This window comes from Petaurus breviceps, unplaced genomic scaffold (genome assembly GCF_028583685.1).
Source record: "Petaurus breviceps papuanus isolate PSGF00001 unplaced genomic scaffold, PetGlider_PUasm1.0 90845, whole genome shotgun sequence".
In the NCBI taxonomy this organism is placed as follows: domain Eukaryota; kingdom Metazoa; phylum Chordata; class Mammalia; order Diprotodontia; family Petauridae; genus Petaurus; species Petaurus breviceps.
The window spans coordinates 21,825,503-21,850,850 of record NW_027187359.1 but is presented as its reverse complement, the minus strand read 5'-3'; the positions used below and the strand labels follow the sequence as shown (position 1 = coordinate 21,850,850).

The following is a 25,348-nucleotide window of genomic DNA, read 5'->3' as shown; positions in this document are numbered from 1 at the left end:
TACTCTGTGCCAGGTACTTTACAAATATGATCTCATTTGGTCCTTACAACAACCTTGGGAAGCAGGTGCTATTATTATCATTTCACAGATGAGGAAACTGAGGGAGACAGGTTAAGTGACTTGTCCAGGGTTACCCAGCTAGGAAGTGTCTGAGAGGCTGGATTTGAATTCAAGTCTTTCTTATTCCAGGCCCAGTGCTCTATCCACTGTGCCACCTCACTGGCCTGGCTCTCTTTGGAATGTCTGCTGGGATTGCTGATGCCCACCAGCAGGTGCCTATAATCATAGAATGTGATGTACCTTGTCTTCTTCATGGAATGTAATGCAGGAAGCCCAGTTTGTGCCTCGAATGTAGGCAGTGGCCATCTTTAGAATATCCAATTTAAAGGGCTGCTCTAGAAAAATGATGTAGTTTTCAGTAACTCCAAAACTGTGGTAGTAGCTTGGGTTGAGAAGAGAGCGGGATGGGATGGAGCAGATGACTTCCAGGTGTTTTAAGTTGTTTTTCTTTTTTTTCTCTAAAGAAAAGTTCCCAAAATGTCAGTCAACATTCATAGCACACTACATAATTAGAACACATGCATAGGGTCACATGGGGTGTTAGTTTCCCCACTGTCTCCATTGTAAAGGAAATTAGGCTGAGAATCCTAATACTTCTGCTACAAATAGAACCACAGAATTTCAGTGTGGTCTAGAAGAAGTCCCTTCCCCCTCTCACTCTTGGTTCCCTCCTCTGTGGAGGGAAATGAAGGTGTTAAACTCTGAATTGCTGAGGTGGTCTCTTCTCAGTCTAGAGTCAATGATTCTAAGTGTCTACGGTATTTTTTTCAGCTCTAGTCAGGTAAGTTCACAACTCACCCCATTCCAGGGGAGGACCAGGACACATCTCTGCAAGGAAGCCTCAGACTTAGCACAGAAAATGTCTATGCTTGGCAATGAAACTCACAGATATGTTCAAGGACCCTGACAGAAGAGGGGCTGAGAGGGTAGGGATGGTTTCTGTAGTGAGGTCATGAAGGGGCCTCTGAGCTTCTTTAGGTACTCTCAGGGAGCAATGCTACTATATAACCAGGAGTCAGGCTTCAGGCAGTGGCTAAGGCATGTTTGTTTAATCATACCCAGGTATCAGTGAAAAGTGGGGCTGGGGACAATTTAGTGAAAGAAAACTTTTCTTCCTTTCGCACCCAGATGTTGGTTCCAGAACTGTCCCTGCTATCATAATGCTATTGTAGGATCATTAAGATTTAGGCCTGGAGAGGACCTGAGAAAGCACCTGGTTGAGGCTAATAAGGCCCAATATATCATAGAATCTCAGAATCACAGCGTTAAAGGGGACCTCTGAGGTCACTAAGTCCATATCAAAACAAGGAAAAGAACTTCCAGTTATTAGAGGAGGAAAATGATGAAACATTCTGATTGAGTGTCACCTGCCAATAAAATCCTCAGAAAATAATTCTAGGGCAGATTTTTCACTCCTGATTATTAGTGATGGAAGAGAAGATGCTCATCAGGAATCCATACCTGGTATTGTGGGAGGTATTTTAAACACCAAATATTTAGTTTTTCCCTTGTCAACTATGGATGTGCCCATGTTGAGAACATTTCCTTGAGCATCATAATGAGGATGAGAAGTTGCCACATTTATGGCTGCATAATTACGGTAATCAACCTGCAAAATACCACACAACATGTTGGTCAACAGAATGAACATTCATATACAATCTGGGTCAAATGACCTCCTGGGAAATAGAAATAAAAACTGATGCAGCAAAACCCTGATAAACCAGAAGAGGCTTGGAAATAGGCATTAGTCCTGCCACCCAGCATGAGTTTTATAAAGGGTGAAAGTACTGAGAAACAGGTCACTTCTTGATATTTTACTATTCTCAATTATCTGACTGAATCAGGAATAGTGGCAGGTAGCTCACTGGTCTCAGCAACTTACTGAGGATTATTGTGTTTAATTCCCAATCAACTGGGCTTTGTGATTCTGGTTAATTTTTGCCAACTGAGTTTCCTGGAGGCATAAATCTTAAGGTTCTTCTCATAGGCTGACAGAGAAGTAAAGACATGCAGATGTCAGTTCAGTAAAACTGTTGAATCAGAAACACTGATGTTGTCCCCACAGGAAGACCCTCGATTGATGGCTATGGGGCAGAAGAGACTGAACTAGAATGTCTCAACTTCCTGCAAATTATAATAGTTGCTTACCAAGGCCACATGACCCTCCCAAAGGGAAGACCTCATTCTTTAAATTAGGACCAACGACTTAGAGTTGAAAAAGAACCTTAAAGGCCATTTAGTCTAGCCCCCTCATTTTACTGATAAGGAAATTGAGGCTTAAAGAGATTAAGTAATTTGTCCCATAATCTAGAAATCAGTAGAAAATGTGACATTTTTAGATTTGAACCCAGATCTTCCTGACTGCAAGTCTAGAGAAGAGGAACAACATTCAATGATAAAAATCCACTCCCTTTAAGCGACCTTCCAGGTGCAGTGTAGAAGCATCAGAGCTTGGAGCTGGTCCTGGAGAACATGATGAAACATCTGTCTATGGGTCACAGGAACTGTGTGATTGCTCTTATACTGGCTAGAAAGTTGGCTTGGCTTCCCTACCACACTCGTGCTCATTACTCAGATGCATAGACTTTCAGAGCTGGAAGAGACCTTGGAGATCATCTTGTCTAACTCTCTCTTTTGATAAAGGAGGAATTGATCAAAGAGTACAGTGATTTGACTAAGGTTTTTATGAGTTAATGGCAGAACCAGAATTTGATCTCAGGTCTCCTGTAATCTATTCCAACAGACTAGACCAATGCCTTCAGGCCATATGCATCTGGAGACCAGGCTGCAGGGCCATGGAGTCATATCTGGAAGGTCATGGTTAGTCTCTTCAGGCCCAAGGAATTTTAATCAGAACACTTTCTTATTGAATTAGAGCTTGGAGAGCAAAGACAAGCATTGCTGCTGATTTGAAATTCACAGCTACCTTCTCCAGGGTCTCCAGAGTTTCTGGATTGATTTTCCTAATGTAATTTGTCTCTGTAGTAGCATAGAAGTCCTCCCCACATTTCATGATGTTGATTAGGCAGTTATCAGTGAAGTCCGGAATAGTGTGGGACAAGTAGGAAAAAGCTCTGAGGAGAGAAAGAAGAAATAATTTCATTCTACAAATCCTGCTCTGCTTTAACCATTTAGTACAGAGAAGAGATTTCAGAGTCTGCTGTAACTGCTGTGTGCAGGAAAGTAGTCTCCTGAGACATTTTGCTAGTTAACAATTTGGTCTGATGGGTGGCTGCTTGAAAGCACAGTGCCTCTCACAAAGCTGAGAAAAGCTAAAGAGGTATCAAGGAGCACAAGGTACTAAGAAATCACAGAATTCTACTCTCCACTGCTTGTAGAAAAACAGTATGGTACAGTGGAAATTGTACAGGATTTAGAACCAGAAATTTAGAGCTGGATGGAACTTTAGTGGCCATCTGGTCCCATGCTTATAACTTTAAGGTCATGGAGCTGCAGTGTGGAGAGTGGAAATGACTTGACCAAGGTCACATAAAGGTTGTGAGGATTTAACTCATCATGCCTTTTGGCTCCAAATCCAAGGCTCTTTCCACTTATACTATTAGAGGAACTGGATTTGAATCCTAGGTCTGGAAGGGCATATCCTCTTGAGTTTTAGTTTCCTCCTCTTATAAAATGAGGGGGTTGAACTAGATGAGTTCTAAGGTCTCTAGCTCTGTGACATGAGGACAATGAGTACTATGTGTGTTTCAGGTTTTAATCCTTCTACTAGTAAAGACTGTAACAAAAGTCACCTAACCATGAGAGGTAGTTTAGTACATTTGAAAGAATGATGACTTAAAATCAGAGGACTGGGTTTTTAATTATGTCATTGCCACTTATTATTTGTTTGGCTTTGGGCATCTCTTCACTTCTGGGCTGGGTTGTACTAGATTAGCCAAATGTTGCTCCCACCTCTAGATCTATAATCCAATGTCCTTTAATTCAATCCAACAAACATTCATTAAGCACTTACAATGTCAAAAACTGTGTTAGACATAAACAAAAACAGCAACAAAGGAAAAACCCAAAGCTAACCTGGTCCTCAAGGAACTTACATTCTACTGGGGAGGAGGTAGAGAGGAAGCAGGAGAGAATACAACATATACATAAGCAAGTAAATACAAAGTAAGTTCATGAGAGAAAGAATGCTAATTACATTAGATCAGGAAACATTTTTGGAAAGAGGTGACCTTCTTTGAAGCAAAGTAAGGGTTCCATAAAATGAAGATAAGTAAGAAATGTAGGCATGGGGCATTGCATGTGTAAAGGAACAGTGGTAGGAAATGGAACAGCTTGCTGGCCATTGACTGGAATGAAGAGGGCATGTAGGGTAGTAATATTGAAAAGGACTGGAAAGTTGGTGGGAGCCATACTGTGGAGGGCTCTAAATTTTTTTTAAATTAATTTATTTTTAGTTTACAACATTCAATTCCACAAGCTTTTGAGTTTTACATTTTCTCCCCCTCCCTACTCTCCCCTTTCCCCAAGACAGCATGCAATCTATACAGGCTCTTGTGATAGTAATGGCAATTAAAGATTCCCCTGTATTGGCTTGGTTTTCAAATTGATTGTATTAAAACCCAGAGTTTGTTAATCCCACCTGTGGGATGGGCTTGTTGATGTGAAAAGAAAGTCCTGAACTGGGAGGAGCTGGTGATGTAGATTTGGAGAGATAAGAGAGAGGTGGAAGATCTTTTTTGGAAGCAGTACCTCGTGGAGAGAGAGAGACTAAGAGAATTGCTGGTGGCCGCTTTGAATTGCCCTGGACTTTTGAGACCTGCCCCCTGAGCTGCCAAGGACTGAGGAGACATGGCTGTTTTGCTGGTACTTTGTCTGTCTGTTTTGATGTTATTTTGCCAGATTTGTCCACTGGTGAAAGACTGTCCTTTTGTTGAAGAAGTCCTGGAACCTGGCTGTTCGCTAAGAAGCCCTGAGACTGTCCTGCAGACAGAGAGTGAATACTGTCCACTGGTGAGGGACAGTACTGTTGTTGCAGGGGTCTGGAGACTGTCCTGCAGACAGAGTGAATACTGTCCACTGGTGAAGGACAGTGCTGTTGTTGCAGGGGTCTGGGAGCCTTTCTGTTGGTTCAGAAGCCCTGAAGAAGGATTTTCTTGTTGTATGTTTACAGAAATCCTGGGAGAGGGCTTTGCTAATGTGTTCAGGGGTTCTAGGACTGTTCTACAGACAGAGGATGAATTCATGAAGGGACTGGCAATGTATCTTATGGCCTTGCTAAGCCTTGTCTCCCCAGGAACTAAGATTGCTGAGAACTTGCCTCGTGTCAAGATGAAGAAAAGACCTCCATTTGGGTATTAAGTGCTGTGTTTAAACTTGATGTAACTCTGGGGTAGATTCAATTGTGATCCAGGGGTGGGGAACTTTTGACCTTATGTTTGGAAACTAATCTCCATTTGAGAAGAGGGGCTTTGTGGTGGACTTAATTAAGGTATAGCCTAGGGGTGGAGAAGTATTTAGAACGGAGACTTTGTAATTGATTGAATGATTGGAAGGTCCTGGGGTGGGGTAGTACTTAGAGATTATTTAATCACACTTAGTAAATGCTGTATTTTGAATGATGTCATGTTTTGATCTTCTCTGTTCTTGGTTTGTCACTGAATAAAATAGAGAGCACCTATGCTGGTATTTTGAACCTGGGAAGTTGCCTTCTTTTGGCATTACATTACAGCTCTACATATATATTCACATTAAACATATTTTCCCATTAGTCATGTTGTAAAGAAAAACTATAGCCAATGGAATGAACCACAAGAAAGAAGAAACAAAACAAAACAAAAAAGAGAGAGAGCAAATAGTATGCTTCAATGTGCATTCAGACTCTGTAATTCTTTCTCTGGATGTGGATAGCATTTTCCATCATGAGCCTTCTGGAGTTGTCTTGCATTGCTGAGAAGAGCCAGGTCTCTCAAAGTTACTTATCACACAGTGTAGCTGTAACTATGTGCAATGTTCTCCTGGTTCTGCTCCCCTCACTCAGCATCAGTTTATATAAGTCCAGGTTTTTCTGAAGTCTGCCTGCTCATCATTTCTTATAGTACGATAATATTCTATTACATCCATATACCACAACTTGTTCAGTCATTCACCAATTGATTAGCATCCCCTCAATTTCCAATTCTTTGCCACCACAAAAAGAGAACTGCTAGAAATATTTTTGTACATAATGGGTTCCTTTCCCATCTGTATTGCTGGGTCAAAGGGTATGCACATTTTTATAGCCCTTTGCACATAGTTCCAGATTGCTCTCCAGAATGGTTGGATCAGTTTACAACTCCACCAACAATACATTAATGTTCCAATTTTCCCACATCTCCTCCAGCATTTATAACTTTCCTGTTTTGTCATGTTAGACAATCTGACAGATGTGATGTACCTAGGAGTTATTTTGGTTTGCATTTCTCTAATCAATAGGTATTTAGAGCATTTTTTCATGACTACAGATGTCTTTAAATTTCTTCCTCTGAAAACTGCCTGTTCATATCCTTTGACTATTTATCAACTGGGGAATAAATTGTGTTCTTATAAATTTGACTTAGTTCTCTCTATATTTTAGAAATGAGGCCTTTATCAGAGACACTGGTTGTAAAAATTCTTTCCCAGTCTTGTTTCCTCCTAACCTTGGTTGCATTGGCAATGTTTGTAGAAAAACTTTTCAATTTAATGTAATCAAAATTATCCATTTTGCACATAAGTGTTCTCTATTTCTTATTTGGTCATAGATTCTTCCATTCTCCATAAACCTGACTGGTAAACTATTCCTTGCTCTCTCAGTTTGCTTATAGTATCAGTCTTTATATCTAAATTGTGTTCCCTCTTTGACTATTTTGGAATATAGTGTAAGATATTGGTCTGTGCCCAGTTTCTGTCATACTATTTTCCAGTTTTCCCAGCAGTTTTTGTCAAATAGTGAGTTCTTATCCCAGAAGTTGGAGTCTTTGGGTTTATCAAACAGTAGATTACTATAGTCATTGACTACTGTATCTTTGTGTACCTAATCTGTTCCACTGATCCATCACTCTATTTCTTACCCAGTACCAAGCAGTTTTGATGATTGCTGCTTAATAATACAATTTACAATCTGGTATGGCAAGACTACCTTCCCTAGCATTTCTTTTCATTAATTCTCTTGATATTATAGACCTTTTGTTCTTCCAGATGGATTTTGTTATTTTTTTCTAGCTCTATAAAATAATTTTTTGGTAGTTTGGTATGGCCCTGAATAAGTAAATTAATTTAAACTGAATTGTCATTTTTATTATATTAGCTCATCTTACCCTTGAGCAACTAATGTTTTTCCAATATTTAGATCTGACTTTAATTTGTGTGAAGTGTTTTGTAATTATGTTCATATAGTTCCTGGGGTTTGTTTTGGCAGGTAGACTCCCAAATATTTTATGTCTACAGTAACTTTAAATGGAATTTCTCTTTCTATCTCTTGCTGTTGGATTTTGTTAGTAATATATAGAAATGCCAAGGATTTATGTGGGTTTATTTTATATACTGCATCTTTGCTAAAGTTACTTATTATTTCAAGTAGTAGGATTCTAGTATATCATCATATCATCTGCAAGGGATGATAGTTTTGTTTATTCTTTGCCTATCCTAAGTCCTTCAATTTCTTTCTTCTCTTATTGCTACAGCTAACATTTCTAGTAACATATTGAATAATGTGGAGGACTCTAAATTGCAGGTTGAGCAGTTTGTTTATCCTCAAGATATTAAGTATGTATTCATTGGACACTATTGAGTAAGGGATTGACATGGTCAGGACTTTGCTTTTAGGAATATAAATCTGGTGTCTGTGTAGACTAAATTAAAGATTGCTATTGTTTAGTCATTTCAGTCATATCTAACTTTTCATGACCCTATTTGTGGTTTTCTTGGCAAAGATACTGAGGTGGTTTGCCATTTCCTTTTCCAGCTCATTATACAGATGAGGAAATTGAGGCAAACAGGGTTAAGTGACTTGCCCAGGATCACACAGCTAGTAAGTGTCTAAGGTCAGATTTGAACTCAGGAAAATGAATCCTCCCAACTGCAGATCCAGCACTCTGCACTGTGCCACCTAGCTGCTCCTAAACTGAAAACAGGAAAAACTAACAGAAGAGAGAAGAATTGGGGATTTATTGCAATAGACCAAGTGCAAGGTGATGAGAGCCTACACTAGGGGAGAAGATCTGTAAATGGGGAGAAAAGGACAAATTTAAGAGATACTGTGAAGGAAGAATCAACAATAACAACTAGCATTTACATAACACTTTAAGGTTTGCAAAGCACTTGGCAAGTATTATTTCTTTGTATCCTCACAACAGCCCTGCAAGGTAGTGCTCTTATTATTCCCATTTTACAAATTCTTCATCTGAATTGCTCCAACTGAAGCAGACAGAAGTTAAATTACTTCCCCAAGGTCACATAACTAGTAAGAGTCTAAGTCAGGATTTGAACTCTGGTTTTCCTTACTTCAAGTGCAGCACTCTACACATTGAACCACCTACTGCCTCCCAATATATGGCAACTGACTGGATGTGGGGAATGAAAGTTAAGGATGACTCCAAGGTTTCAAAGCTGAATGGAAGAACAACAGTGCCATTAACAGAAGTAAGGAGAACTGGAGTAGGGATGAACTGAGGGGAAAATATAATATGTTCTATTTTGGACATATTGAGTTTAAGATGACTGTGGGGCATGAAGATAGAGATATATCACTGTCCGTTGGTAATGTAAGACTGGAGTTCAGGAAAGAGATGGGGGATAGATATATAGGATTGGGAATCACCTCTATATAGATTGATAACCCTGATGAGTTCACCAAAGGAGAGAGTACAGAGATTGAATAGAAGAGAGCCCAGGATGGAGCCTTGGGTGATATCCACACTTATTGGGAGGGAGGAGGAGGATCCAGCAAAGGTAACTGAGGAGGGACTAGGAAGTCATGTAGGAGAAGAACCCAAAGAGAAAAGTGATAGAGAAGCCAACTGAAGGAAGTGTTCAGGAGGAGGGAGTGATCAGTGGGCTCAAAGGATACAGAGAGGTCAAGTATAATAAGAAGAGAAGAAAGTGATTGCATTTAGAGATTATTGGTAACTTTGGACAGAGCAGTTTCAATTGAATGATGGAACAGAAAGCTAGGTTGTAAGGGATTAAGAAATAACACATGAGTAAATGGAGGCAAAGAATAAAAACCCTGTCTGGTAATTTGGCTGTGAAAGAGAGAGGAGATAAAAGATGATAGTTTAAAAGGGAATGACAGGTCCAAGTGATGGATTATTTTTTTTAAAGGATAGAAGATATCTGATATCTGGTATTGTAATGGGAATGCAAATTTGGAAGATCTTCCCTGCCCCTAGGCTAAAGTGCACCAGAAGCCTGGGGAGGGAGGCTTGTTTTTCAGTAGATACTTTTTGATTGGCCAGTGGGTCAATAAGGTTGTTACATTCTCTGAGCCAGGAGAAGGCTATATAAGCCCTGATGTGTAGCTTTGTTTTGGGACTCACTTTGAGAAGTGTTCTGTGATTTGATCTGAATTATGGGAAGCCGTTGTTGAGAGTCCCCCGGCTTTGAAAAACCCAGATGTGGAAACCCAGATGTTGACTGGGTATGGATGTAATGGTTGGACAGTTTGGAAAGCTGTCTACTTGATCTGTTAATGTCTTGATAATTCTGTCTGTATATTTTGAAGTTCGGGGTGCTGACCTATTTCCCCTGAACAAGGTAAACGATATATGGTCTGACTGATTAAAGTAAGCTTGTTAACCCATTTTGAGTTGCTTTCCTTTAACAAAGCAGATCCAAGAACCTGTATGGGCAGCAAACCCTGAGGACGCGCTTGGGGTGCTTGCTGCTACAGGTATAGGCATAGGCAAAGTAGCCCCTGGGGAGGAGAGATGGAGGACAAGAAAAAGAGAAGGAATAATTGAGGCAAAGATCAAGAGTAAAAGAGTAGTCGGTCTTAATGTTGGAAGAAATATGGGGAAAATGATTCTTTAATGAATTGTTGGTGGAGTTGTAAACTGATTCAACCATTCTGTAGAGTAATTTGGAACTATGCCCAAAGGGCTATAAAACCATGCATACCTTTTGACCTAGCAATACCACTACTAGGTTTGTATGCCAAAAGAGATTTAAAAAAGAGGAAAGGGACCTATATGAACAAAAATATTTATAGCAGGTTTTTTTTTTCCTGGTGATAAAGAATTAGAAGTTATGGGGAAGTCCATCACTATGGGGAATGGCTGAACAAGTTGTGGTATGTGATTATGATGGAATACTATCACACCATAAGAAATGATGAGATGCTCTCAGAAAAACCTGGAAAGACTTACATGGGCTGACGTAAAATGAAATGTCCTACGTACAAAATAACAGCAATATTGTTAAGATGATCAGCTGTGAATGATTTCACTATTCTCAGCAATATAATAACCTGAGACAACTCTGAAGGACTTAGGATAAAAAATGCTATCCATCCCCAGAGAAAGAACTGATGGTGTCTGAATATAAATTAAAGAATAATTTTTTTTAAACTTTGTTTTCCTTTGAGTTTTTTGTGTTTATGTTTTCTTTCACAACATGACTATTATGGATATGTTTTACATGACTACACATGTATAACCTGTATTGAATTGCTTGCCTTCTCAATGGTGGGGGGTGGGGGGAAAGAAAGGGAGGAAATTTGTAACTCAAAGGTTCAAAAACAAATGTTAAAAATTGTTTTTACATGTAACTGGGGAAAAATAAAATACTAAATGAAAGCTAAAACAACAAAAACAAAAAAAAAGAGTAATTGGTTTTGGCAAGAAGACCACCTCTTCATCAAAGAAAGGTGCTCTTTATTACCTGTATGATTATTTACACTCTGAGTCTTTAATTCTTCATCTATGACATAAGTAGCACTTTACTTGGAGTCATAAGATCCAGTTTCAGTTCCCAGGTTAATTCCTATCTGGGTAACCATGTGTAAGTCAACACTCTTTCATCAGGCGTTAGTTTCCTCATGTGCAAAATGGAAGGGGGTGGAACAAAGTGATATTTTTGAACTCTATGAATCTATGCTCCCTGGCTGCTCAAGCTTCCTTCACTGGTGAATATAATTGAGATATCTGTCATATTTACCTCAACTTAAATGTTTGTGGAATTGAATTGACTATTTTCCAGTAGCCCTATTGGCAGTCTCTAGTCTGATAGGTGAGAATTTATCCCATACCTAAAAGGCCCTGGGGCTACAAATCTAAAATATTCCTGTGACAGTGTGGCTTTAATAAATGCAGACAAAGGAAGGACAGAAGACTTATAAAGCAAGAAAGGAAAGAAAAAGCAGAGGAGAAAAAAAGAGTTGTTTTAACAGTGAAAATTTCTGAAGGCAGATCACAATTTAAAAGAGGTAGTTACTTGGAAAATATATTTTTGCAGGGATCTGGATAAGCCATAGTTCCAAACTCTGACACCACAATTCTGTTGGCTTCAATATTGGAATTGTAGGTGTCACTTCGGAGGTATTTACTTCGGTAATGAACTTCACCTGGAACAGAAGCAACAAAATCTTCTCAGACCCAGATTGTTTTCAGTGCTTCAAAATTTGTTTTAGTTATTTCCTTTCCTTTATGCCTTAGTCCAATGTACCAAGAAATGTTCATCTTTGTGTCCTCAGAGCCTAGAATAATAATAATAGCTAACATTTATACAACACCTACTATGTGTCATGTACTGGGTAAAGTGCCTTAAAAATGTTATCTCATTTAATCCTTACAACAACCCTGGGGATACTATGGACTAAGATACTATGAACATTTTACAGATGAGGAAACCGAGGTGGATAGAGGTTAAATGACTCACCCAGAGTCACAGAAATTCTAAGTGCTGGAGGCCAGATTTGAAAGCAAGTCTCACAGACTCCCTTGGCTCTCACTGTGCCAACCTAGCTACCTCTAAGAAGGGTTCCTTGCGTGTAATAGGCATTAATAAATGTTGACTTGTACTAAATTCAATGCTACTCTTGCAGTTTTATGTCCAATTATTCAAACACTGCATGCTCCAGCCAAATTGGTTTATTCTTTGTCCCCAGAACACACCTCCTGCCTTTGCTCCTCTGGAAGCTTCTTAAGCCTGTTCTTAAGCTTTCTCACCCCAAGCTGTTGAATTCTTACCCAACCCAAATCAAAGGCCTCCCCCTCCTGCCTGAGGTTTCTCTGATCCTCCCAGCTGTGATAGGCATAGGTGAGAATCTCCTTTATTGTTTGAAAGATGGGGTCTCCATAGAGTGTGTATGATAATTAACTGGTTAATCTTTAAAGAAGATCAGATCAATCAGGGCCAGCAGCTGCCAGATCCTTCCTTGTGGTTGGTTCTTGGACATTTCTAGTGGGAGAGGTGTCTTTGTTACACAGCCTCTAACCCAGACCCAGACACAGCTTCAAATCCATTCCCAGTCCCCAGCCTAGGTCTCAATCCCCTAGCCCTAACCCTGATTTTTCCTTCATCCCCAACCCCTCTAGGAGAATAAAATTCAGATTTTTGGGGGGAAGTATTCAGTGGAAAGACTATTTTAAAGCAATTTTTGGGTGTTTTTTCCCAACTCCTTTTAGGAGAAATAACTATACTAAAAATTGGGTTGACAACAGGTTAGAATTTGACCAGCTTGGAGATATTTTAATTTAGAAATTGCTTCTTACTGATTATTGTGTTAAGGCTTGTTTTGTGGTTGATTTAATATCGGTATTGATATTCCTAAGACTCATTTATTCAACAAGCATTTACTAGGTGCCTACAATATGTTAGCACAGTACTAGGTAGGCACAAGAGATAATCTCTTTCCTCAAGAAATTTACAATCTATAGGGAGTGGGGGGGGGGAGGCAACAAGAATTAATTAATAATTTTAATTAAGAAGTAAAAACAAAATATTTTCATGTACTGGACCTGTGATTTCATTGGTATGGGAACTTCCAGGAAGTAAACTCCTGCCAAGGCAGATTGGTATCTACCCTTCTGCTTATAGTAGTAGAGTTGCCTTGGGCACCAAGAGATTACTGTGATTTACACAGGATCAAGTAGCCAGCATGTGTCAAATGCCAAATTTGAAGTCAGGTTTTTCTGATTTGACTCAAAAGGCAGCCCTCTAAAGCCATTCTACCTATTAAATACAAACATATACACAGCAAAGCAGTTTCAGAGGGCTGAACATTAGCAACTGGGGTGGGGGGGGGGGATCAGGATAGGCTTGTACTTGAATTTAGCTTTGAAGGAATGATTGCTAATGTTTTGATTGGTGCATGTAACTAGGGGTGTGTTGGTAAATTTTTTAACAACTGGCTCTCAGGGGAAAAAATGAGCCCAGAACAAGCTATTCAGTATAATAAGCATTATTAGCATTTTCTCCATCACTTTCTAAAGTCTAGACAATTAAAACAAAAAATCAAGCTCAGACTTGTAGTATTTGCTAATTTTTGAGGTAGAAATGCTTATACTGAAAAATTAACAATTAGCTCTCCAGAACTAGTAAGAGCTGTCCCCAGTATAACGCTAAGTAAAACTCTTTAGATCAGGGTTGCACCTTCTCAATGCTTTATTTTGGCTTCTGTCCAATTCTATTCAGCAAACATTTCTTGCATTTACAAAGTGCAGAAATGTACTGGGGCACTTAGCAAGAACTACAAGTACAAATAAAGCCAGTTTTATGCCCTCATGGAGCTCACTCCTGAAACACTTTCCCTCCTGATCTTTTTACTTTCAAAATCTTTATCTTCTTTAAAGGTTCAAATCTGATGCTACCCTCTCTTGGGTAAGTATCCATGATTCCCTCATCCAAAAGTTCTCTCCTAACTCAGAATTTCCTGGAACATTCTGTCAGCATCTCTCCTTTTCTCCATCACTACCTAGCTTAGATTATGCCTCTTGGAATACCTGCTGTATCTCACTTTCAGAATGAACTTTGGCAGGGGTTGAGTGGTATTGTGATATTGTTTATCTTTGTGTCCCCAATGCCAAACACAGGCCTTTTCACATAAAAGTTTTTAATAAATGTTCAATTGAACTGAAGACAGGGTATAAACAGTTAAGACTAGGCTCAATCTCCTTGTTCACTAATACACATTTTACTAGGTCACTATGAACTACCACTCCCTCTGTAGTTTCTATATCTTCACCTGAAATCTCTCCTCTTCCAGGAAGCTATTCCAGTCACATATAAAATGGATGACAATGTTTGCCAATTCACTCAGACCACAAAATTCCTCTGGCACCTTCCCCAATCTCATAAATGCATGGATTTGCATTTGATATGAATAAAGAAATATATTTTTGCTTTTGTATATCAGCTGTTTGGTTGCTAAAAGTTTGTTGTTGTATAAAGAAAAAGGATTAAGTCAACATATGAAAAATATAAAGTATCTTTTGTATATGAACCGTCTGGCTGCAGAAAGGGACAGAAAAAGAATTTTTGTTCATAGAAAAATCGCTAAAATCTATATTTAAAGAAATAGATTTTCTGTTAAAATGTGAAGATAGACACAGGAGGACTGGCCCTAGAACTGAAGAGGACTTATATGAGAACATTGAAATGACTTGGCCTGCCAGTATGGTGGTCCCTCAGTTCATTTGCTTGTAATATTTTTAGAGCTTGAGAGGTTAAAATGCATAAAGCACTAAATCAAATAGCTCTTTTGAGATGATGGCATGACTTGGTTTCATAACTGATGGAAAACTGGATTTTTTGAGTTTTACATTATAATAGAAAGAGGAGTCCCTAAGAACCAGGAACTTCTAAACTGAGACATTAAGAGTAGTGAAGAACCTGGCAGTTAGGTGGCACAGTGAGTAAAGCGCTGGCCCCAGAGTCAGGAGGACCGGAGTTCGGATCTGGCCTCAGACACTCAATGCCCACACACAAAAAACTAGCCGTGTAACCTTGGGCAAGTTACTTAGCCCCAATTGCCCTCCAAAAGGCAAAAAAAAAAAAAAATTAGCGAAGGACCAAACAGGAAAAGCTGGGTGAGAGAAATAGCCCAGGGGTTCTTAAACTGGGGTTATGAATCTGTAAGGGATCTGTGAATAGATTCTGGGACTTCTGTAAACTTGAATGGGAAAGACATATTATCTTTGTTTCGATGTAATTGGTTTCCTTTGTAGTCTTGTATATTTTATTTTAGACATTTAAAAACAATATTCTGAAAAGAGGTTCATGGTCACCACACTGCCAAAGGGTTCATGAAACAAAGTAGGTTGCAGCAGAAATATTCAGGTGATAGGATGGCTGTAGCTGCTACACTGGGAGTTGCTAACTGACTGAAAAAAAAAAAAAGACTGAAGTTCATTGGAAGAGAGCTGAATTTCTGCTATTGCCCTTTATTTCCTAGGCACACTCTCTGAATTCCACTTCCTCATCACCTGAGAATGGGACTCCACTCCTGGAGCTACCCTGGGTTTTGATAAGCCAACTTTGGCCTTATATTGTTTGGTTCCAAGACTTCACCAGCCTTTGAAGACATCTCTAGACATACTACTTTCCTTAGCCATTTGCCTCTTCCCCTTTACATGTTGCCTTCCTTAATTGGAATGTAAACTCTTTGAGAGCAGGGACTGTCTTCTATTTGTATCCTGAGCACTTAGTATAGTGCCTGCTCTTAATATCTATCTATCTATCTATCTATCTATCTATCTATCTATCTATCTATCTATCTATCTATCTGTCTGTCTGTCTGTCTGTCTGTCTGTCTGTCTGTCTGTCTGTCTGTCTGTCTGTCTGTCTATCATCTATCTTTAGCTTCATCCATAGTTTGAAAGAGGCAATGCCTCTCAGAAGTGCCTGATAGCTTTCTGTTGTCTTCCTCTGGTTTGAGAGGAAACAGGAGAGGAGAAAGCCAAGCTCTGTACTTTTGTTGTTAGAAGAAGCTAGCAGTATGATGCTGCATCTTGTTGACTGAAGAGTTTCTGTATTTCCCAGAGAACCAACCTGAGGAGCTTTGTAGTTATCTGGCTTATTAAGGGAACTCTTTATAATCACAAAAGCAAAACAAATAATTCAGGACACTTTTAAGAGTGATTATGAGTTAAAAGAACTTATTACTATTTCATCACTTTGAAAGTAGGAAACTTGATTTGCTCAGCAACAGAATACTAATGACCAGTCAAGTGAACAGTTAAGCAGAGAAGCAACTTTGTGTGATTCAGATCATTAATGAAGGGAACAAAGACATCAAGACTGTCAGGCAAAGTAGTTTCCCTGAGCAAATGAGTTGTAATTATTCATGTTTCTCCCTTCTAGATTTCTGTATATATAAATCCATTCTTCTCAGCAGATACTGTTTCCCCTGAAGGGAGAGTGAGATTCAAGTTTACATGAGGCATGTCATGTATTGATTATTCCTGCATTTACTTTCTATTGAGTAGCTGTACTTGATTATTTTTGCTTTTGCCTTATTGCTTAAATAAATGTCCTGTATTTCAGGAATTAATGAGATCATCATTGTGAATGATTTTGTATAGATAGGAAGCATACCTCTGGGGGCTCAGGAGCTATTCAGGGTATCTTTATGTATGTTGGTGTTTGCTTTGACCTTTTTGGGTTTTTTTTCCTTATGAAGGACCTAAATCTGCTTTTCTGCAATTTCTCCCCATTATTCCTAGTTTTGCCTTTGAGACCAAACACAATAAGTCTGATCTTTCTTCTACATTCCACAATCCTTCAAAAATACTTTAAGAGAGCACTTGTGTCCTCTTATCTAAGTATTCTCTATTGAAGGCTAAATATCCATCATAGACATCGGGTGCTGTAGAAAGAGGACTAAACTTATACAGCAGAATTTTGGCTTTGTCCCCACACTATCTATGTGACTTTGGGGAAGTCATTTAAACTTGCTGGGAATCAGTTTCCTTAATGAAGAAGTTGGATTAGAATAATCAGGGGTGGGGAATCTGGACTTAAGGGGACATGTGTCCCTCTAGGTCCTCAAGTGCAGCCTTATTTAATCAAAGAGCCACACTTGAGGACCCCAGAGGGACACACATGGCCTCCAGGCTGCAGGTTTCTCACCCCTGGATTAGATGATCTCTTAGGTCCCTTATAGCTCTAGATCATATATTCCTATAAACATAGAATGTCAGAATTAGAAGGTACTATAGAAATAGTCTAATTCAACCTTCTCATTTAACAAAAGGAGAATCTGAGGTCCAGAGAGGGGAAGTAATTTGCTTAAAGATCATATCAACAGCAAATAGAGCTGAAATTGGGACCCCAAATCCACTGTCTTCAAATCCAGAACTCTGTCCATGGTACCACACAGACCCTAAAATGGAAGTACTGAGTTGTGTGAAGCACAGACTCTGAGAAGATATTGACTTTTTAAAAAATTATCTACCATATGATACCACTGGGCACTAAAAGATAAAACCCAAAGAACCACTGCCAAACAATTAGGTGATGAATCTTAACAGAACACATATCCCTCTAATATTTTAACAAGGAAGATGATAATCTTGCTGCCCTAGTATCTGGTACACAGTAGGCACCTAATAAGTATTTCTTGATTAATTGCTCAAGATCACAGAGATTTTAGGTGGCAGAGCAGAATTTGAATACAGGACCTCTGATTCCAAATCCAACAGTCTTTCCATTATACTATGCTGCTCCCTAATCCTGTGATTGTGTGGCCCTTTCTTCAGTAGGTTTTTACTTCCTAATGGATCACCCCCTTCCTGCTCAGAGACTCAGGAAGGGCCTCAGATCACTGTCAAAGATTTCTGAATATGAATCAGATTTCTGAATCTGAGTCAGACATTAGGATAATACTCATTCTCTCTTCTGGACACATGATATGCCCCTAGACAAAGATACTGTGCTACCTTTACCCATAGCAGAGGCTGGGAGTGTCACTTTGAACCTTGACATTCAACACATCAGAGCTATCAATCAATGACTCTCACCTTGGTTAATTAGAGGGATCATTTTATTATTTAGATAACAGTGAGATAATGCCAATTTGGAAGCTTACCTCATAAAATTGAAACATTAACTTGTTTAAGGCAAAAAATTAATGAGCTCAATTAGGGCAGAGACTATGTCTTATCTCAACATTGTTTTTTCCCTCACAACTAAGAAGAGGGATATTTAAAAAGTATTTGTTGAAATGAATGAAATTAAGAAATTCATGAGAAATATAGACTTTTAAAAGCTGGCTTTTTGGTTCTTAAACTAAGTATCACTGGGAAACAGCAGGACACTTGGAGGGAGAGATAGGAGGCAGCGTGTACCAGGCAAGTCAAGTCCCTACCACCACCATGATCACTGTCTCCCATAAGGTCCTGATGTAGAGGACCCGGAGCCCAAGAGCCTTGGCAATAGCAATGCTTTAAGACCCATACCCTCAGCTCTCATCCTGGGAAGCAACCCCTGCAGAAATGCAGCCTGGCACTACCGTTGCAGATGCTACAAAGTGCCAAAGGCTCAGAATAGCAAGTTCTTGCCACCAAATTCCTTGGCATGGTCAAATGGTTCTGCATTAGAAACTGATGTCATTTTATCAGTTGGAAATTATATCAAAGAAGAAGCATTACCATCTACCTTGCTACTATGGCCTGAGGACCCTAGGACCTTTCCTTCTGACTTGCAGCTGAAACCTTCCCTATGTGTCATCTTCTGCAAAAGACTGTGAGCTTCTAAAGAGCAGGAGATGTCTTACTTTTCTGTTTGTATCATCAGTGCTTATCACAGTGGTTTGCACATAGCCTCAACTTAATAAATGCTTATTCATTCATTCATCTTGTTTTGGAAAGATGTCAGGTTTTGAAATCTCAATCAGATTTCTTGTAACAGTCATATTCGTAAAGGAATGGCATAGATTTTGGATCACTCTGAAGTGAGCCCCACTGTATCTCTTGATAAACATATATAATAGGCTGAATTTTGAAAATAATTTTCAGTTTTTCATTAAAATAAAAAAGTAATAGACAGCTAGATGGCAAAGTGGATAGAACACAGAACTTAGTCAAGAAGGCCTGAGTTCAAATACAGTCTTAGACACTTACTGTGTGATCCTGAGCAAGTCAAGGAAATTAAATGAGATATTTGTAAGCTGCTTAGCATAGTACCTGGCACAAAGTTGGTGCTGTATAACTACTTTTTTTCTTTCCCTTTTCCTTCCCCTTTCAAAGACTATGGAGCAGTAAATCTAGTTCTGCTGCTTACTACCATACAGGGTGACCCAAAAGTCTTTGTGCACTTTTTAGCTATTAATACTTAAATCTCCACTGAGATTTTTGGGACACCCCATACATGGCCTTAGGGATGTCTCTTAATTGCTCTGGGATTTACTTTCATTATCCATAAAATGAAGGGTTTGGCCTAGATAACCTTTAAGATCCCTTTCAGCCCTAAATCTATGGTCCTTCATAGCCGAAATTTAGGGAAGTCAATTTCTGTCTTATAGGATTCTCTTTAATTTGCTTCTATCTCCCTAAGCAAGAACACATATTCCCATAGATAGAAATCCTTAAAGTGTTACCATCAAAGACATTTGGCTGCTTGGTGAATTTGACCAGTGAGCTCTACAAAGCACCTGTACATGCAATTCCTTCAAAATCCCTATGTTCCCATGAATGTCCCTAAGCCTTTAGGCATATAAATCACCCCATGCAAAGCATAAATCACCTAGAGAGGAGCTTCTTGACAAAAAGAAAGAACTCCATGTACATTAAAATATTTACAGCTGCATTTTTGTGATAGCAAATAACTGGAAACAAAGTGAATGTCCATCAATTGGGAAATGGATAAACAAACTTGTGTTAATGGAATATTACTATGCTTTAAGAATTGATGAATATGATATGCACAGAGCAGCTTGGAAAGACATGAATAGATACATAATGAAGTAAGCCAGAGGGAGGGAAACATACATAGTGACTAAAATATCAAAAATAAAACAATTTTTCAAAAGCATAAAAAAGTAAACGTGGCTCCAGAGAAGAGATGAAAAGATACCTCCCCCTTGCTCACTGGCAGAGGTGGGGGTTCATGAGCCTGAAATATTACATATAACAGCATATTTTTCCCCCATGTGTTGATAGGTTTAGCTCAATTAAAAAAAATTTGTTGCAAGGAATAGCTCTCTGGGAGGGCAGAGAGAAGGGCAAAGGGAAATATTTACATAGTGTAAAACAAATTATACCCATAAAAGTATCACAGGAAAAAATAAATGTGGAATCCTGGAAAGGATCATTGAATGAAAGATTCAGAGCTAGACTAGTTCTTAGAGGTCATCTGGTCTAATCCCTTTATTTTACAGATGAGGAAACTGAAGCCAAGAGAGGGTATCTAACTTGCCCAAGGCCTTTCTGGTAGAAAGCAGGAGATCTGGGACACAAAGTCAGGTCAGCTGACTCCAAAACCAGTGTTCTTTTCACTGCACTACAGCTGCCTCTAAGGGGACTGTCAACAATTTCATGGCCATGTGAACAAACGTATAAATAAAATCTACTTTGAAGCTTTTGCTGAGTAATATCTTCGTGCTTTGATTTTCCTGATGAAAGTTATGTTAAGGGTTTAATTTGGTTTAAATGGGATTAAGTAATTTCACCTTTGTCATTTGTGCTCCATAAAATCATGATCCCGACAAATAAAAGTTGTTAAGAGATGAAAAAGAAATAAAACATCTATACATACTGAGAGTTTCTGCCAATAATATATTTATTAGATACTGTGGGCCTCTGATTTGGTCTTTTCCCAAAAAACGAATTCAGTTTGTCCCAAAATGTAAACATGGAATCCAGTTGAGTTGTAAACATGCCAACCACTTCTTATAAATGACTAAGCTATGAGTTCAGTGAACTTGAGGGCTCAGAGGAAATGTCTCTGGAATTCCTCACAGATGGGCCTCAGTCCTGAAATTGTAGAACAAGATTAAAGAGAAGAGACTCCCAAATTCTACTCTCTTGCTCATTATTCAACATAATTAAGTGTATGCCTTTTGAAGGGTAGGGAATAAACAAATAAGTTATGGCATTTACTTTCACAGTCTCTGGCCAAACTTTGGACTAATGAAAACAATCCTTTCACCTAAACCAGGAAGTGGGTTTTTGTTTTTTGTTTTTTATTTTAAAGATAATTTGTGACTCCCACATTAGAAAGAGAGGCTTCTTTGAGACAGCTAAGGACTAGGAATAAGAAATTAATTTTGCTTTTATTCTGGCTGGCAGTCACTTTCCCCTCATGACCATGTTCCCTTAGGAATTCAAAGTCCAAGGAAATTTTTTGAGGCAGTACTCAATATTTCTTCTTGTCTTTGTATTCCCATTGTCTAAGACCCAATATGTAGCAGATACTGTTAAATGTTGCTGGTTTGAATTACAGGTCATGTTTTGGACACTGGCTTTTGCTAACCTCAAATTAACTTGGATGCACCTATTTATTGGACAGAAACAACAACAGCTTCTACTTAACAGAGGGAGAAATATATATTGAATGGCTCAGAAGTAACTAGGATGGAGGGAGATTGGACACCACGATCAGTTTAAAAAACTAGGGATTTTTATTCTAAAAGAGACTTAATGGGAAGACTGGGTAGGTGTCAGGACAGGAATGGTAAGAAAGAAACTATATAAAACTGTCCAGAGTGAGTAATGTGTTCAAATAGTGACTGGATGGATACCTGTCCAGGTTCTTGTAGATATGATTCATTCTTTATGCAGAGGATTGGACTCTAGACCAGTGCCCTCTGAGGTCCTTATCAATTTAATAAGTCTATGAATTTGTGAGAGCTTTCCAGATCTGTGATTCTGCCCCTCAGCTGTCCAAGACCATCAGTACTAGTACTGTATGTAGCTAACTCAAAAAACAAGGCAAAAGTTCATAACTGCAGAAGGAAAGCAGATTTTCCCCTTCACCTCCTTCAGGCTATTGAGAGAAGAGAGCCCAATGACTGACTACATCACTCCCCTGTTCAAAAACCATTGGTGCGTCATTATCATCTCTAGAATAACATACAAACTCCTTAGCCTCATTTTTCAGGCTCTCTGTAGTCTGGTTCTAATGTACCTTTCCAACCTTGTTTCACATTATTCCTTTTCTCACACTCTGTATTCTAGTCTAATTGATTAAACTGGCTATTCTCTGAACTCTGACATTCCATCTTCCTCTCTACATTTGAACAATTTGTCTCTCATTCCTGAAATGCACTTCCCTCTTCACTTCTGCTTGATGAAATCCTTCTTTTCCTTTAAGATTAAGCTCAGGTGCCACCTTCTCTGGGAAGCCTTCCCCACAGCCCCAGGTGAAAGGATTCTGTCCCTCTTCAAATTTTCCCAGATAATTTTTTCTGACTTTGTCCCCATCACTGGCTCCCTAGTATTCTTCCAATCTTCATACATGTTATATCCCCTCCCTGCCACCACTATCATTAAATGGCAAATTCCTTGAAGGTCAAGGACTGTGCTGTTTTTCATCTTTGCATCCTAGGCCCTTAGCACCATGACTTGTATGTAATAGGTAATTAGCAAGTATTTATTAAACTGAATTACTGACAGAGGAACTCTTAAGCAAAAAGCTATATCGACCTTCCAAGATGATTTGCTTGTCTTACCGTTTTGAATGGTAAAGCTATGCAACAAAGCCAAACCATCAAACCAATGATTATATGTAGTCTCTCCAATGGTGTGCATGCCAGGGCCATTCCGTAGGAGAGTTCCGTGAAGCCAAGTTGGCAGCTCACCTAGAGACAGAAAAAATATTTTCTTTCATTTTTGACATTGAGCCACTGAAAGAAGTATAACATGAAGAGAAGTCACAAAGCCCTGAATGTGTAAAATCCAAAACACTAGAAATGAGTGTTTACTAGGTGGATACTAGTTTTTCACTAGGGACTGTTATCACATCAAAATTAAGCCTGTTTGGCACACCAAGGTTGGTTTTCTAAAACGATTTTCATGCCTCTAGTGAAAGGCATAAAATAAAATTTAAAAGGATTAATTACCACACTCTATTCTTATTGTTGAAAGAGAATTGATTAGTTAGAAATAACAGGATTATAGACTTAGAACTAGAAGGAAACTTAAATGTTATCTAGTTCAGTCCCCTCCACTTTACAGATGAGGAAAATGAGGCCTGGAGATGTTAGATGATTGGTAATCAGGTGGCAGCGTGAAAAGAATGATGGACTTGGAGTCAGGAAAACCTGAGTTCAAATCCTGCCCCTGGCACTTACTAGAATCTCCTTGGACATCTTTAAAAATACAATCTGTCAGTATTACTTATGTGATCCTAGACAAGTCACTTAACAACTCTCAGCCTCAGTTTCATTATGTATAAAGTAAGAATAATAACAGACCTACCTAACAGAGTTGTGAGGATTGAATAAATAGTATTTGTAAGGCATGCTCAGGCAAAACCATGGAGGCTAACTGAACCAGATTAAAATGTAATTAGGAAATGTTTAATAAAATAAATAAAAATACAATACAACATAATGTTAATTTATGGTTTCCTAAGTTAATATGTGGACCCCATCCCCAATTTAATTTTGACCCTACTGAATGTAAAACATTTTGCAAACCCTAACATTTTATTGTTGTTATTATTATTATTATTGTCCAAGGTCACATAGGTAGCCCTGACAAATCTTATTTTGAAAGAAGATTCTCCAGTCTCCAAACACTAATTACAAGTCAGTCCTTCTTTCACTATGTTCCTTACTGGTACCATTGCCTTTAGAAACGATAACCAAGCCAAATGCTACCCTGCCAACATGCAGAGGATCAAATCTTCTCTCTACCTCTCTCACTTATGATCTGGAGCTAAACACAATCCACGAGCTATTCTCATCATTGGATATAATTATGCTACTGCTTCCCAGGTTGAGTGACACTGACCTACTTAGGTACCTGTCTGATAATTTAGAATTAGTTACTTTCCCCAACAGCCTAAGGAATATATAATAAAAGTGGCAGCAAAGAGAGAGATTATAAAGACCTGAATTAAACTCAATATATCAAGTGCCTACTATGCCTACTGGTGTGCTAAAGGACGAAGGGAATAAAACATGAAGTCTAGTAGGGGGTGTTCACCTCCAAAAAGAATGAGTAGATGTGTATGAATTATATACAAATATGTGAAAGTATATATTTGCATAAATAAAGATATTTATACATGTGACTATATGTATAGGAGGGTTTGTATGCATGTATGAGTTTGTGAGCATGTTCCTAGTCTCCCTCAGATATCCTTATCCATAGTTTGCCCAAAGGTTTCATCCATCTGAGACAGTCCAAGTTTTCCACCATATCTACCATTTCTTACCTCTAAGTTTGGCTCTCAAAGGCTCTGGCTGTTCCTTCTTGTTCTTGCCAAAGATCATATCCATGGCAGGGAAGAGAATGTATTGCTGCTGTCCCGATGAGTAACAATGACAATATAATTAGAGGAAGGAGAAAGGAACTGGAAAGAGCTTTTTCAGCCCCTCACTCTCTCTTTTTCTCTCTTTTTTTCCTTCCCCTTTGAGAGCCCTTCCCAGCTCTGTCTTCCTGCCCCCCTCTTGCTTCTCTCTTTTTATCTGGCCCTTCTTCACAAGTTACTAGTTAGTGTCTTTATCTTTTTCTGCACACACACTATTTATAAAAGGTCTTGACCAAAGGTCAATTGCCTGTCACTGTACTAGCAGATCTTTAATGTTCTGCGCACTCTGCAGTTTGTCATCAAACTAGTTTCTTTTGGGAACTAAACTCAGTGGTTTAGGAGAGTGCAGAGAGAAACCAAGTGATTGGGGTTTAATCATGCTGGTGGGAGATTTCAACACTAAGTTGTACTTGCTTACACATACAAAGTACAAGGGGTGAGACTTTTAGGATGTTGATCCTGAAGGGGATGGAATTTAGGAAGTCCTGGAGGAGACTTCATCACCCAAGTCATCAATCCCATGTCATTCCTTCTGACAGCATTAATTGGGATTAGGCAAAACTGGGAAATTTAAAAAGAAATAGAGCTAAGGTTCTTAACCTGGGGTGAAGAGACTTGGGGTATATGAATATATTTTAGGTCTGTGAATCTGGATAGAAAAAAACCCTACTTTTAAAAATTAACCTCTAACTGAAATTGTGGATTTCCTTCAATTATTTAAAAATGTTATTCTGAGAAGAGGCCTATCGCCTTCACCCAACTGCCAAAAGAGTCCATGACACAGAAGAAAGGTTAAGAACCACTGCTATGGAAAGTCACTGTCTCAGGTGAAAAAAAAGCAACTCACAAAGCATAGTCACCTTTTTTTAAGATAGAAACCTAAAACTTTCTG

The 25,348-nt window shown here is 38.8% G+C and overlaps 1 protein-coding gene across 1 annotated transcript in view; it reads right to left on the bottom strand.

Moving 5' to 3' along the window:
• Positions 1 to 24,424, bottom strand: part of BCO1 (beta-carotene oxygenase 1) — a 42,279-nt gene extending 17,855 nt beyond the window's left edge. Inside the window, exons 1-6 of the mRNA XM_069072242.1 lie at positions 24,361 to 24,424; positions 22,649 to 22,777; positions 11,473 to 11,602; positions 2,990 to 3,137; positions 1,522 to 1,669; positions 301 to 518 (exon numbers count right to left, since the gene is read on the bottom strand). Coding sequence (XP_068928343.1) covers positions 301 to 518; positions 1,522 to 1,669; positions 2,990 to 3,137; positions 11,473 to 11,602; positions 22,649 to 22,777; positions 24,361 to 24,424 — 837 coding nt within the window. The remainder of the gene's footprint in view (positions 1 to 300; positions 519 to 1,521; positions 1,670 to 2,989; positions 3,138 to 11,472; positions 11,603 to 22,648; positions 22,778 to 24,360) is intronic.
• Between the last annotated feature and the right edge of the window lie 924 nt (positions 24,425 to 25,348).